This window comes from Sander lucioperca, chromosome 2 (assembly GCF_008315115.2).
Source record: "Sander lucioperca isolate FBNREF2018 chromosome 2, SLUC_FBN_1.2, whole genome shotgun sequence".
Classification (NCBI taxonomy): domain Eukaryota; kingdom Metazoa; phylum Chordata; class Actinopteri; order Perciformes; family Percidae; genus Sander; species Sander lucioperca.
In genome coordinates, this window is record NC_050174.1 from 20,616,617 (window position 1) to 20,631,174 (window position 14,558).

General features: G+C 41.3%; 1 protein-coding gene and 1 long non-coding RNA gene across 6 annotated transcripts in view; one reads left to right on the plus strand and one right to left on the minus strand.

Moving 5' to 3' along the window:
* The window catches only part of LOC116063386 (cytosolic phospholipase A2 gamma-like), an 18,049-nt gene continuing 3,491 nt past the window's right edge, over positions 1 to 14,558 (plus strand). The window contains exons 1-12 of one of the 5 annotated variants that reach the window (XM_035998958.1): positions 23 to 118; positions 203 to 227; positions 5,463 to 5,573; positions 6,275 to 6,417; positions 7,311 to 7,497; positions 8,157 to 8,262; positions 8,816 to 8,956; positions 10,314 to 10,379; positions 10,494 to 10,640; positions 10,878 to 11,024; positions 11,131 to 11,214; positions 13,382 to 13,536. In XM_035998958.1, the coding sequence (XP_035854851.1) occupies positions 117 to 118; positions 203 to 227; positions 5,463 to 5,573; positions 6,275 to 6,417; positions 7,311 to 7,497; positions 8,157 to 8,262; positions 8,816 to 8,956; positions 10,314 to 10,379; positions 10,494 to 10,640; positions 10,878 to 11,024; positions 11,131 to 11,214; positions 13,382 to 13,536 (1,314 nt within the window). In that variant the 5' untranslated portion in view covers positions 23 to 116. Of the gene's footprint in view, positions 228 to 5,462; positions 5,574 to 6,274; positions 6,418 to 7,310; positions 7,498 to 8,156; positions 8,263 to 8,815; positions 8,957 to 10,313; positions 10,380 to 10,493; positions 10,641 to 10,877; positions 11,025 to 11,126; positions 11,215 to 13,381; positions 13,537 to 14,558 lie in introns of all 5 variants that reach the window. The other 4 variants (XM_035998956.1, XM_031318358.2, XM_031318366.2 and 1 more) reach the window with 4 other exon arrangements.
* The window catches only part of LOC118494613, an 18,868-nt gene continuing 16,775 nt past the window's right edge, over positions 12,466 to 14,558 (minus strand). The window contains exon 3 of the long non-coding RNA XR_004896727.1: positions 12,466 to 12,477. This is a non-coding gene — a long non-coding RNA (uncharacterized LOC118494613). The remainder of the gene's footprint in view (positions 12,478 to 14,558) is intronic.

The following is a 14,558-nucleotide window of genomic DNA, read 5'->3' on the forward strand; positions in this document are numbered from 1 at the left end:
CAGGATTTCATTAAACCCTGAGGGCTGTTACATGGAGACAGGAAATACTTTTTCAGGCTTAGGGATTTGCCTCTTACTTGTAGATTTCAGTAGTGCTGGCAAAAGCAGTGGACAACATGGAAACTGGAAATACCTTTTCAGGCTCAGGAATTTGCCTTTTGCTCGTGATTTCAGTAGTGCTGGCAAAAGCAGTGGACAACACGGAGGGGAATACAGCTGCTTCTGAGGTGAGAGATGCAAGGCAAAGGTTTTAGGTTGTGTTGTAGCAGGATGCGTATAATCAACTGTCTGTCATGTCCTTTAAAAGGAAATCACTCCATATCAGGTTTCCCTACGCTGATACCACGTTTGTCCAGGCATTTTTAGAACAAATTGTTGAACAACAAAAACAATCTTCTAAACGGCGTTCTGAGAACTACGATTGTTACTATTTCTTGCTTTGCGGAAACAATACAAAGGGGGGTTCTTAGAACTATAAAAAAGGTTTCTCGGGTCAAAAACACTTTTTTTGTCTATAAGGTACAGGGGCATACTGACAAAAAAGAATTAAAAAACTTTACAAATAATTTCTTCTCATCATTTGGCTTAGACATTTGGCTATACACTTTTAATGACAAGTCGTGGTGTTGTTTCTTTGGAAGATGTTAAAAGGTGCATTTGCATGTAAATTCACTAGGGGGGGGGGGGACTTTTCCGTCTTTTAATTTGATAGGACAGCTAGGTGAGAAAGGGGAGAGAGAGAGGGGGGGAGACATGCAGGAAATCGTCACAGGTCGGATTTGAACCCTGGACCTCTGCGTCGAGGCATGAACCTCTCAGTATATGTGCGCCTGCTCTACCCACTGAATCAACCTTGCCACAAACTGCTTCTGTTTAAACAAAAAAAATGTAAACTGTTTTATAAGGCATGATTTTTTATTTTTATACTGTCACAATTTTTATTTTCTAATTGTAAGTATCAGTGAGAACTGGAATTATTCAAGTGAAACTATATATGTCATTCATGTAATAAACTGTGTGGGAAGAGTAAGTTTTATTATGTATTTTATAGGGCTGTCAATCGATTAAAAAATGTAATCTAATTAATTACATACTCTCTCTAATTTCGATTAATTAATCAAAATTAATCGCATACATAATTAACGCTGCCTGAATCGATACTTTTTAAGAAAGTAAAAAAAGAAAAGAAAAAAAAAAGGTACTAAACAACAGTCGGTGACATTAAAGAACGGCTTGTTTATTGCTAAGGCCATATGGTCGAAATTAAATGATTTAATAATAATGTATAACAATAACTAACTTATTTCACTAGTAAATTGCTGTTGAACGACAAAAACAACCACCAGATGGGAAAAGGACATTTACAATAACTTGAAATGCACCACGAGGCTGTAGTTTGATTTAGTTGATTGATCTGTGTTGTTTCTCCGACGGCAGTTGCAGATTGTTACATCCCGGTGTTGAATCCTCTACAGTAAAACACAGTCAAACTTTACACCGTTTAGCGTTAGCTGTCAGCATTTTAACCGTTTTTAATCCAGCTACTAGCTAGCGGTAGGTTAACGTTAGGTGCTGTCGAGTATAGTGTTAACTAGCTAGCGGTAGGCTAACGTTAGCTGCTGTCGAGTATAGTGTTAACTAGCTAGCGGTAGGCTAACGTTAGCTGCTGTTGTGTATAGTGTTAACTAGCATCACGTGCAGCGGTGTTTGTGTTGCCTGTATCGTCTGTTTCAGAGCATCAGAGAGAAGAGCAGACATATCAGTGGCACCAGATTTTGGTAGCCAGGGTTGGCAGGAAGAAGATTTTTACAAATAAATGTTCCAATTAATGATCCAGGCAGCACATTCTCGTCTCCCTCCTTCATTTTACAGTCCAATGGTGGCTAGAACGGTTCCGGGTCAAACGTCAATATGGAATCGATTAATCTGCGTTCTTTTTTTTAACGTGTTATTTTTTCTCAGATTAATTAATCGAAATGAACACGTTATTTTGACAGCCCTAGTATTTTCACATAATATTCAAAGGTTTCATAGTCATCGCACATGAACTTAGAAATACCAAATAAGTTTAGTGTTGGGTGTTTTGAATCCGCGCATGCGCCTTGTGACGCGCATACAGGACGCATGCGCTTCGTTGTCCGCCAAAACACAAGAACACAACCATATCTATGAACACAACGACGGCGGTCAGGTTTAATGGAGGCAGGAACAGCGAAATCATCTTGAAGGTAAGTCATTAAGGGTTTTTCCTGCATATGTAACGGAGTTAAAATATAATATGATCCCACTTGCCATTATCACACATCACGTATCACTGTAGCTTAATTTTTACTATGGTCACTAAACGTAACGTACCTGTGGACTTGGGTCGTGCACCCCGGGGGTACAGCAGTCAGACCTTGCTGTCCCCTTGGTAAGTGCACAGGTTATGAGCTCCACCATCGTTTTTATTAATTATCTTAATTTTATACAAAACGAGTGGTTTATTTTGTTTATGAAACGTGTAGCTCCCGAACGGTCGAGAACGTTCTCTTAATGTAACGTTGACGGTGGTTTTCTTTATATAATAATTAATGTGGCCAGTGCGACATGTGTCGCTAGCTAACCAGCTAACCTCTTTTTATTTTGCACTTGCAGTGAGACGTATGTATGTGTGTGTAAACCGGGACTGACTGCATGATTAATCCTTCGCTAGATGCTGTGAATAAATGGCGGGTTTGCCAAAATGATGAGAGTTTCCTTCGCATAATTAACACAAGGAAACAACAGAGTACACAACAATTCATCTTAGGGGGAACTATACCTTGTTGTTTTGCCATGCAAACTTGCTGGAAAATGTTTCATTGAAAAAATTATTTTTTTCACTTAAGAAAAATAAATGTGTTGTTAAATTAAACAGTTGCCTCATTTTTGTTTTTAAGTCATTGTTTCAATAAACAAAAACATTAAGAACAAATTTAGGTAATTTAAAGTTCAGAAAAATGTGTAAATGTCACTTAAATATAGTCCATAAATAAAAGTTAGAAAAAGTATTTAAAAATTACCTTAAAAGGCATTGGTTTTAGGTGAGATTTTTCAGTTTGAAGCAGTCAGTTTAAGTAAAATTTCCAAAGAATGAGAGAGTAAAATTCAATAACCATATTAATAAACATCAGTAAATTACCTGAGGTTTTCTAGTAAAAGAAACTTATATGTGCAAGTAAAGTTGACTTGATGATCGCCCTTGTAGAATTTACTTACAATTTCTAAGTGCAAAAACTTTCCTAGGTTTTCCCAAGTAAATAACACAACATTTTTTTCAGTGTACATTAAAGAATGTTTCATCAATATGTATAATAGTGTAACACATTGGATCTTTGAGGCAGATTCAACTCTGGGATGAAATTAATTTTTCTTGGTTGTTTCAAGAGACGCATACATATTTTAATATTTGTGTATTTAGTTTTTCACTTAATTTTTTTTATTATTCTATATTGTTTCACTGTTGGGTATTTTATTCTATTTAAAGGTGCAGTAGGTAAGACTTATAAAACTAACTTTCTGTCATATTTGCTGAAACTGACCCTATGTTCCAGTAGAACTACATGAAGCAGGTCATAAAAAAAAGAAAAAAGAAATCCAGCTCCTCTGGCGCCACCTACAGCCTGTAGTGTGATTTGCAAAAATCCCCCGCTCCCTGTTCAGATGCACCAATCAGGGCCAGGGGGGGGGTGTCTAACTGCGTGCCAATCACTGCTCATGCACACACATTTAAGATTCAACATTCAAAAAGCTTTATTGTCTAATATGTTGCCATGTTAGAACATTTTCTGTGTGTGTGATGTGTCAGTAGCATGAGTTTTGTATATGTATTGCATTGGGAATGAAGGATTTGTTGTATAATGACTTTTTAGCCAGAGGCACTCTACTCTGAACCTCCTTCCTGATGCTAATAGCTCAAAGCTTTGGTGGAGGGGGTGGGAGGCATCCTGGATGATGAAGTTGGATTTTCTTTCCACTGCTTGTATATAAAGATCAGATGGCTGTATTGTGGAATGCCTATGATCTTAACGGCTTTCCTGGCTAACCTAGCCAGCTTTCTCTTGCATTTGTTTGGTAGGAAGCTGTACCAAGATGTGATGGTGAAAGCGATGACAGACTATCAGTGACTGGTATACTCTGGATTAAATGTCCATTCTCACTTCAAAGGAGAGGACACATGCGCTGTTGGGCCTTTTTGTAAATTGTGTCAACATACAGGGTGAAGGTGTGACGGTGGTCAAAGTACCAAGGTACTCAAAACTTTCAACCTGTTCCACTACTTGCCCTTCCAGTCTCAATAGTGTGGATAGTGGATGAGGAGTATCAAGCAGTCGGCCTGATATTTTGTATGTAGAATTTGTATTGGTTGTTGGTCGCAGCGGTGTCTGTTAGCAGTTAGCTCGCTCGTTAGCCGCTGAACCGCAGCAGAATACAGGCAGAGCGAGTAGCCGCCAGCTGTTGATCCGGGCAGGACTTCACTGTGAGCGGACTGTTTAGAGACGATGTGACCGGCAGGTAACGTTAACTGGTCCCTATACGCAAATATCATAAATGATAGGGAACTCAGCAACGGCGATGATGAGCTTTTCCTCCTTTTTCTCGGAACTAATGTTTTGGTAGGAACAAAAGTTTACATCGTATGTTTCTCTGGAATCAGCCAGCGCGAAGGACGTCTATTTTCCGATTGGTTGCCGCTGAACCGCGTCATAGCTCATTACCATAAAGTTGACCTACTTTCAACTTTCTGATTGACGCTCTGGTCGCTCAAAACGCCCAAAACGCGACGCTGACAGATTTGACGCTCCTTGCAGGTATCTATAGAAGCTCAAGTCGGCGGCGGTGTGTATGTACAGTTAAGCTCCAGTGAGCTTCTCTTGAACCAAAGTGCCATTGTGTCATTGTCATCACTGAGGTTGGCCACCAAGGCCATGTCATCCGCATACTTAAACGCATACTTAAATAGTTAGAGTCTGTTGCTGCTGCAGGTGATCTCATTTGTATAGATGGAGAATAGGACAGGTGGCACTCTGGTGTTTAAAATAGTGTTGGTGGACTTGGGTGCTGGCTGGCATCCTCTACACCTCGCTTTGATTTTATAAGCAAACTGTAGCGGGTCCAAGCTCTCTCCGAACATGGTTTTGTGGGGGAGGGGCTTAGAAGACCGTTTTGGGCTTTATCAGAATAGGGGGGAGGGACTGAGAAGTTGTCGATGTTCAAATTTTTTGGCTAAGTCCTGGATCTTCACAATCCTACCTACGGCACCTTTAATTCTCTGTGCTTTGTGGCCTGATTTAATTTAATGTTCTGCTGATTTTTTTCTATTGATTTTCCCATGTGAAACACTCTGTTTTAAAGGTGCCTTGTGAATAATGTGTAATATTATTTACTAGTATTATTACCTATTCAGTACGATTGAGTAGGCTGTCTTTGATCATCCCCAGAAAGCCATCCGTCTGTCCCAGTCTCTGTGTGCTGGTGAACAGGAGTATGTTCACAAGAGGAAACGAGTAGTTCTGGAGTCCCTCAGCAGCCTGGGAATCAACTGTACTACAGTAAGAAAAAAAAACCTTCTTCCTGTTACTGGTGGTCCTCATCGTTATTCATCCACATTCGTATTCTCCTCCCTCTCACTCACTTCGTCTTCGGCCTCTTTAATGACTTTACCAAATGTTGACTCAACTTTGGACTTTGTCATCTTTGTCTTTTTCTTCTTCCCTATTGCAGGATACAAGACTCCACTTCGAAAAGCACGATATGCATCGCCTTCTTCGCTGTATTGCTCCTGTGAACTTTCAAAATTTCCTTTTATTGTTACCCTTTCACCCACTATAAGTTAGAGCGCATTACAGGGGGGAGGAGCAATCTTCTTCTTCCCCGTGGCCACCATCCCAGCATCACGACATGCTTTAATCGTCTTACATCTTTCTTGGCCTTCTTTATTAAACAACTTTGTAACAACAATATTGAAAAATATCTGATGTGAAACATGTGCATTGGTATGTCACAGTTACAACTCCATTTTGTATTTCTGTGAGGGCATATATGCTTTGTACCACGGGACCATTGTCAGACTGAGCTCTGCTGACACCCCCCGTCTGAAGATCTGATACTTGATTCAAGAACAATCTTTAATAAAACCTACATTCCATCTCCACGAGTCGTCTTCCTAACCACCTTTTGAAATCGGGCCAAGCCACAACAAAGACATTCTCCTATAGGCACATTAACCCTCTCTCCATCATGTTTCCAAAAGGATTCGGTTCCCCACATCGCTCTGTTGGCATCAGGTGGGGGTCAGAGGGCAGCTGTGGGTCTGGTCGGTTCCCTCTATCAGATGGAAAAGGAACATCTGTTGGACACTCTGCTCTACCTGGGATCAGTTTCTGGGTCAACATGGTAACAATAATCACACTTACACACAAGTTTGTGTATGAATGAGCACTGAACAGGTGGACAGGCCAGAACACAGTGCAGAACAAAACTTATTTCTGCTTTACTGTGAAGAAAGTACAGCGATACATCCTTTCATTTTATAGCTGTATTTCACTAAGTGTGTCATAGATGCACTCTACTACTTAAACAAATAGCACTGCAGTACAGCTCTGGTGGTAGGGACATATACCCACGTCCCTACCTTAAATTACGGAGAAGCAGGTCAGGGAGACTTATTTTAAATTCCTCCATAAGTTAACACTTAGCTATAGACTGAGAAAACAAAAACAAAAATGTAATTCACTGTGCCGTTCAAAGGCTACCTCTGGCAGCTACCGCCAACTTTTATTGTGAGATGTTTTCATGCATGTTACTGAATGCGTAGTCTTGCATTGCCAGACCGCTGCGAAGGAGGGTATGGCTAGTCCACACAGCATTTCGGGATGGGAGAAAACATGCTCTGGTGTATTGGCATTTCTTTGGTGCCTCTACAAAATAGCCTCGGGAAGGAACTTGTTTTGGTGGAACATGGTTACGTTCAAAAGTTGTTTTAGTTGTGCAGAGATCTGAGGAGCAGTTAACCATAGCCTTCATAAATCCACCGGCATTTAAAATGCCAGTACAAAGAAAGCGGAAGGTGACGGACATCCGGCAGAAATGAGGGACATCTGGTGGAATATCAGGCGGCACCGGAGCAATCCCGAAAGTGAAACGTCATCGATAAAGACTACTCAATGCATGAGAGAGAGTTGTGATACAAGCGGCACATCTTAAAATTTCAATTGGACAACTTTGATCAGTTTTTCTCCATGACAGTTTCTTTTGACCTATGTGTACCTTTGTGTCCCCTGTGATAGGTCCATGTCCTCCATCTACAGCGACCCACAGTGGAGTGACAGCCTGGACACAGCAGTGTCCAGGCTGTCAGGCCCTGGGGTTCCGCTGGAGGAAGCTCTGGCCTGGTTGGGTGAGAGGGCAAAGGAGGAGCACTTCTCTCTCAGCGATGTGTGGGGGGTTTTGACCTCTGCTGGGATCATGAAACAGGTACCTGGGTAAACACACACACACACACTTTTACTCTTATGTCCCATTTAAGATAATATAAGAGATAAGATAGACTTTAGTACCAGAACAGCATGAAAACCAAGGCACTCTTAGAGACCCTAAAGAAGGTCTGTGTGCTGTATTTTTTTTTTACCTTTTGCTATGCATTAGCTGCATAAATAAAGGCTTTTTAAATATTTTATTCAACAAGAGTGCCTTGGTATTCATGCTGTTCTAGTACTATTGGATTACCCCTGCACCGAAGAGCACCTTGTTAGACCTTTTTCAACCTTTTTCACCCACCAAAAAGAAGCGCTCCTTTTCTGTCTACCCCCATCATATAGACTTTATTCATCCCACATTGGGGAAATTCACAATAAAGAAAATACACATTAAATAGAAATAGAAAAAAAAAATAAAGAAAGAATAAGAGTTATGAGTAATATTTACACTATAAACACTTACATTACTGTATATACAAAGAGGTAATATATATATATATATATATATATATATATATATATATATATACACATATACACACACACACACACACACACACACACAGATATACAGATGAGATGCATTTGAACGCATGCACACTCTATTATGGAGATTGTATGTGTAGTCCTTCACAGAAACATCTTATGTTTTATTAGATGGACCTACGGCGTCTTTCAGATGAGGCCAGCAGAAATGCCACCAACCCTTACCCCATCTACAGCGCCATAGAGAAGCACTGCTACTCACACGGGCCCATACAAGGTACACGTACACATGTCACATTATCACCTTAGTAGTCTTACATAGCCAGACCTATCGCCACAGCGCTGTGGAGTAAGGTCTGGTTACACCACATACACATTCTAGGATAGGAGGAAAAAACGCTCTGGGTTGTATGCATTTCTCTAAACCAATCACAATCGTCTTGGGCGGCGCTAAGCTCCGGACGCTGCGACGGTGGCTCTGCAAAAAAGTCTCAGGAAGGAACTTGTTTTGGTGGAACATTTGCAACCTGCAAAAGAAAACGGCACATACAATATTAAATGAATTTAACTGTTCACACAATACAGTAACTTGAGTTATTTAAATTAGCTGGATACATTGTTAAACGTCAGTTGCTCTTTTTGCAATTTGACCACAGCAATCCCACCAATCGGTCCCAAAATGTCTCACTTAGAGAGGAAATGCCGTAAACATATTCTTTGTAAATCGTTACAATCATTCCCCGAAAGAACCAAGTAGGTCTGCCTTGTTGCACCATCCAAATGTTAATGACTTATTTATTGCAAGTGTAAACAGACTTACTCTCTTTCAGGGAAATGGTTCGAGGTGAGCCCGCACGAGGCTGGTTTCACAGAGTTGGGACTTTTCATCTCAACGTCTCTCCTGGGCAGCACATTTCAGAACGGAGAGCTGCTGGAGGAGAAGCCAGAGATGGACATGGTCAAACTACAAGGTGTGTTCACAGAGCAGTATGGACTTACAGTAACTAAACGCCTAGAAACCAATTCATACCTGGCTTTTATTTTGAAGTATTTTAAGTAGTGATGAGGTCTTGTTCTGCTTCAGGACGCTCACTTTTGTCAGCTATACATATATAGGAACGTCATCTGGCGGTGCCTATACCCGGTTCACAGTCACCTTTTGTCGGCTACCAACTGCCGCTGACATGACGGAGCTCTGTAGCGGCTAAACACAACTAGCAACTGCAGCTAATGCGACGGAGCTCTGTAGCGGCTAAACACAACTAGCAACTGCCGCTAATGTGACGGAGCTCTGTAGCGGCTAAACACAACTAGCAACTGCCGCTAATGTGACGGAGCTCTGTAGCGGCTAAACACAACTAGCAACTGCCGCTAATGCGACGGAGCTCTGCAGTGGCTAAACGCAACTAGCAACTGCTGCTAACGCGAAAATCGTATAAGTAAAATTAGGATAAACCGGCAGCAGAAGGTTAGTGGTGTTGCCTGTAGAAAGTAGCCTACATTTCAATGTAGTGTAAAACTACATGCAAACTACATGCCTTAATGTTATTATTTTTTGATATGGCCTGCCTATTAATTGTTTTGAAGCGCAATAAACACAGAAAACATTCGACCGGAATTTCCCCCATTTGACCGGTAAAATGAAACCTTACAGGTCACATGACTAGAGAAATTTCTAGAGAAAACACTGCCTAAACTACTAATGCTTTGGTTATTAAATTATAGGCATTCAAATGTGTTATCATGATTCTAACATTGTGGGAATAATGTGTACAGCAATAAATATTTCCAATAAATACTCAGAAAGTACTATCTTAAAGTGCTCATATTATGCTTTTTGGCTTTTCCCTTTTCTTTATTGTGTTATATATCTTTTTTGTGCATGCAATAGGTTTACAAAGTGAAAAAGCCCAAAGTCCACCCCAAAGGGACTTACCATCTCCAACAGAAAACACTGTTCACAAACTGTTCCAAACAGAGAATTATCACCCAACTCTGTAGTTTATCCTCAGCTCGAAAGAGCGTTTTACCCTCTTTTAGCTTATTTTTTTGTTTTACTCCTCACTCAACTCACTAACCTTGTTTTTGGCCACAAAAGGCAGAGTATTTTCAGTGAACAAGCTCTGATAAACCCACTGTTCCATTTCTGCTCAGCACCAAACAGCAGACACACCAAGTTAGCAACTAGCTGTCTGGTGAATATAATGAAGCATTTAGCAGCTTAAGAGCAGCTATTTATATTTATGTTGTTATTATTTTTATTAAAAGTGTGTGTGTGTGTGTGTGTGTGTGTGTGTGTGTGTGTGTGTGTGCGTTGAAACTGTGCAGGTATTTTAGGCTGTGCGTTGGCTCATGAGGAGACGATCAAAGACCTCATCCCTCCCTGGCTGAATGGTAATCACAGATTGACATCGTCATACATAGGCCCACTTAAATGTATTTTTTTGAAGCGGCAGAGATAAATCTCTTCTGTGTGTGTGTGTGTGTGTGTGTGTGTGTGTTTTTCAGTTCCTGGACAAGTAGACAGTGCTGCTGAAGACTACCTGCGTGTGTACAATGCTCTTAACACACTTGTAGCCCTGACTAGAAGCACCATAAAGGATCCTACCGCTCTGTCTGACCTGGACAAGTTGCAGAAAATACTAGAAGATAGAGGTAATAATAAAGATAACTCTGCTCAGATGATTTTACAATAAAAATTCACTATTAAATCCAATTGTTTTGATAGCAGCAAGCTACTTCCCAAGATTGTAGCTACTGATACACAGAAAGTAATGCCATCAATGTTTACATTTTCTTCCCTTTTCAACTCTTTTGTGTCTGTGATGAAATAATGACGCAGCAAATGTCTTATTAAAATGACAGAGTCCATTAGATTGTTATCTTTTCCAGACATGCTAAATCATAACAAGTCAGTGTGGCTGGAGTCCGAGAGTTCGGAGGAAAGAAAAAGTCTTTCTGGCCAGTGGAGTCTGGAGCTGCTGGCGGCGGTACAGACCTGGAGCCAGAGTCTGGAGGACGGAGCTTTCAAAACACATGGTCAGTGTATGGCAGATACACAGTCAGATTGGTATGAACAGATCTATTTTATTTCAATGAGATGTAAACACGCCTGTGTAATTCTTTTCAATTTGTTGTTCCCCAGTCTCTCTGCTTACTAAGCAGGTACTACCCATGATTATGAAATGGGAGTGGGGAACTACTGGAAACTTCCTCTACCAATACCAAGGTGAGAAGACTTCAGCAATAGTAGCAGTTAACTTAGTAAAGTTTAGTTTAGTAAAAAACGCTATGTTGTCTATCTTTAAAAAAAGGAATAGTTTGACATTTTGGATAATACGCTTACCGTATTTCTTCAAATAAAAGCCATGTCTTGAATAATGGCCGGGGGTGTGGTCGACACAAACAAATGAAGGCCGGCCCCCAAATATTGGCCGAGGAAAAAACAAAAGATGGATTAACTCCCGGTCACATTATGTGAACAGCCCCTTTTGCATATTTAGTGTATACAGCCATTACCTGTCCCACCGCCAACTTTTGGGTACAAAACAACTACCGTATTTTCCGGACTATAAGTCGCTCCGGAGTATAAGTCGCATCGGTCAAAAAATGCGTCATGAAGAGGAAAAAAACATATATAAGTCGCACTGGACTATAAGTCGCATTTATTTAGAAATTTATTTCACAAAATCCAAGACCAAGAACAGGAAAGGCAAGTTATTCAACTACACAACAGCACACAGAACAAGGGGCTGAATACGGTAGGTGTCCGGTATGTTAACATAACACATTAACAGTTATTCAACTACACAGTAGCACACAGAACAACTACCAGGGCATGGAGACGTAACTGCAACGTTGACGAGCCTCTCCCAGCAGGACGCTGTTCAAGCACCCATCTGTGGACTCGTTCCTCCAGCTCTGGCCATCTTGCTTTCAGCCCGCGATTAGCCGATTAGCTTTCTTTGTTGTCTTCATTGCAGTAAGACTAACCTTTTCGCCAGTCCCTCGCAAGTTTCTCTCTCACTCCAAACTTTCTTTGTGCTGCTCGATTACCGTTTTCGGCTGCGTATTTTACTACCTGCAGTTTGTAATCTGCAGAATAAGATTTTCTTTTCTTTCTCAGTTGTCTTTAGGAGCAGCATATAGTTGTCACAAGCCTAGAGCGCCTATGAAATAACATTTAAAAACATGTTAAATTATATATATTTTGATATATAAGTCGCACCTGACTATAAGTCGCAGGACCAGCCAAAGTATGAAAAAAAGTGTGACTTATAGTCCGGAAAATATGGTAGTCTATATCCTTCTCTTTCCACTTCCGGGATTGCTCCGGTGCTGCAGGAAATTCCGCTGGATGCATGTATTTTCCTTCCTTCGTGTTGGAATTTTAAACTCCGGTGGATTTCTGAGGACTATGGTTAACTGCTCTTCAGATCTCCGCAGAGTAAATCCAGACAGCGAGCTAGACTATCTATCCAATCTGAATTTTCTCTCGCACGACTGTTTTGCAGCGGCTCTGTGCAGAGTTCAGTACCGCCCATGACATGAAAGTATGAACGAGAGTCAATGGAGAGATAATAATTATTTTTTGAACCCGTCTGAATTGAGCCATGGATTACAAATATGATGTTCGGCAATTTAAAATTTTTCAACCGAAGAAAGTCTCAGTTAGCTGTAGGTTTGTCACATGACCACTTAGTTTTGTGTGAAACCACTCAGTGAACTACATCTCTCGTCTCACACAATTTACATCACCTAGCTTGATGCTCAACTTGCTCGTTAGCTAGCTGGCTTAGCTCTGTTCCACAACACATGTAACGTTATCTTACCTGATGGGTTTTATCCAGTGAAGTGTTTTCAGCAGATAAGCAAAAGAACAAGCAAGATCCTCTGCTCATTTGAGTAACGTTACATCCCCGGTACGATACACAGAGACATCGTAGCTTCAGCGAGACGTCATCCATGCGACATTGAAGTGTGTAGTCCTGTAATTATTATCTCTCCGTTGACTCTTGTTCATATTTTTCCGAAAGACAGGTCCCATTGGCCGGAAGTAGAAGGGCGTGACTTCGGCTCACAATGTGGAGTAGCCAGCGCGCTGAAGGAGGGTCTGGCAAAGTGAGACTACAAAACAACTGACAATATTTTTTTTTAGATTGCAAATTAGATGTATAAAACTATGGCGCGGACGAAAGTGTTTGTGCTTGTTAGAGTGCACACAGTCACCTCAAGTGACCAAAACGGTTTGTCACAATGGCCAAGGTAATGTTTTTTTCACAAATTCCAGCACACACAGTAATTGGCAAATGCAAAACAATAGTGAAGAAAACTAAGTTAAGTAGATACGTTAAAACAAGCTTGCCTAAAGTTTTAACATTTGTTTTCTTGGGCAGATTCCACGGTTCCACCTTACCTCCGCTCTACAGAGAGATTCCACCTGACAGATGCCGGGCTGCTGATTAACGTAGGATACCCTTCATTCCTGGGAGAAAAGAGAGACATCGACCTCATCATTGCACCGGAGTACAGCGCTGGAAACATGTTTGAGGTACAGTGTGTGTGTGTGATTGTGTGTGTGTTTGGCCGTGTTTCCATCCAACACTTTCAGTATAGTACTTTTAGAACTGTCCGTAACCCGTAAGGACACGTACCTAAACACTAGATCTGTTCCGCCTTTCCACCACAGACGGCACCCCCAAATGTAGGCGGGGTTGTTACCGGATGGTAAGAGCCATGGACAGCCATGCGTTGAAAAAAAACGAGCTGAGAAACCTTTTTTTTTTTTACTCCTAACTGTTCCATCCAGCTCCTGGCTGTATTTCCTATTCATGGACGATGCAGATGAACGTCTGCACCAATGGTGGACTGCAGTGTTTCTAGCTCCACCTTTTGTCAGGGATTGTGCTGGCTTGGACCCAAAATGCAGAGCGTAAAGGTGAAGAGGCAGCGGGAAGTTTTTTGAAGGTTTAGTGATACAAATACAAATGGCTTACAAACAAAAGGTGTCCTGAAAACGGCAGGTACAAACTTGCAAAAGAGAGCCAAACAAAAACCAATACTCTAGTAAAACTGAAAACAAGCATAAACAAACCACATAGGGGAAAGGCGCAGGAAAGACACATGGAATGACGACGTTCGGACAACAGACCAAGAAAGCACAGATACTAAATACACAAGGTAACGAGGGTGAAACAAGGGACCGGTGACATGAGGGCTGAGGAACAGGTGAAACACATCAGGGCGGGGCAGAAAATCACAGAGGCGGGAAAACACAAGGCAGGAAGCTGTGTTTGAAACCGTTACCTATCCGTAGACAGTTAAAGAAATGGACCAACAGATCCCGTTGCTCTGGACGGAGACCAGTGAAGGATATTAGAAGCACCTTTCCGGTGAGGGCTGAGCGTTACTGAGCAGCCTCCAACTGAGCTTGAAGACGTAGATGTGACATGAGCAACCTGTCTGAAAGTTGGAAGTCTTCTGGTAGCTGTGCCAAGAGAAATCTCAATCATTCCCAATCTTGCAGAGACGGAGAGCGTAGGTATATGTAAGGAGATAACATGGGCACAGGCT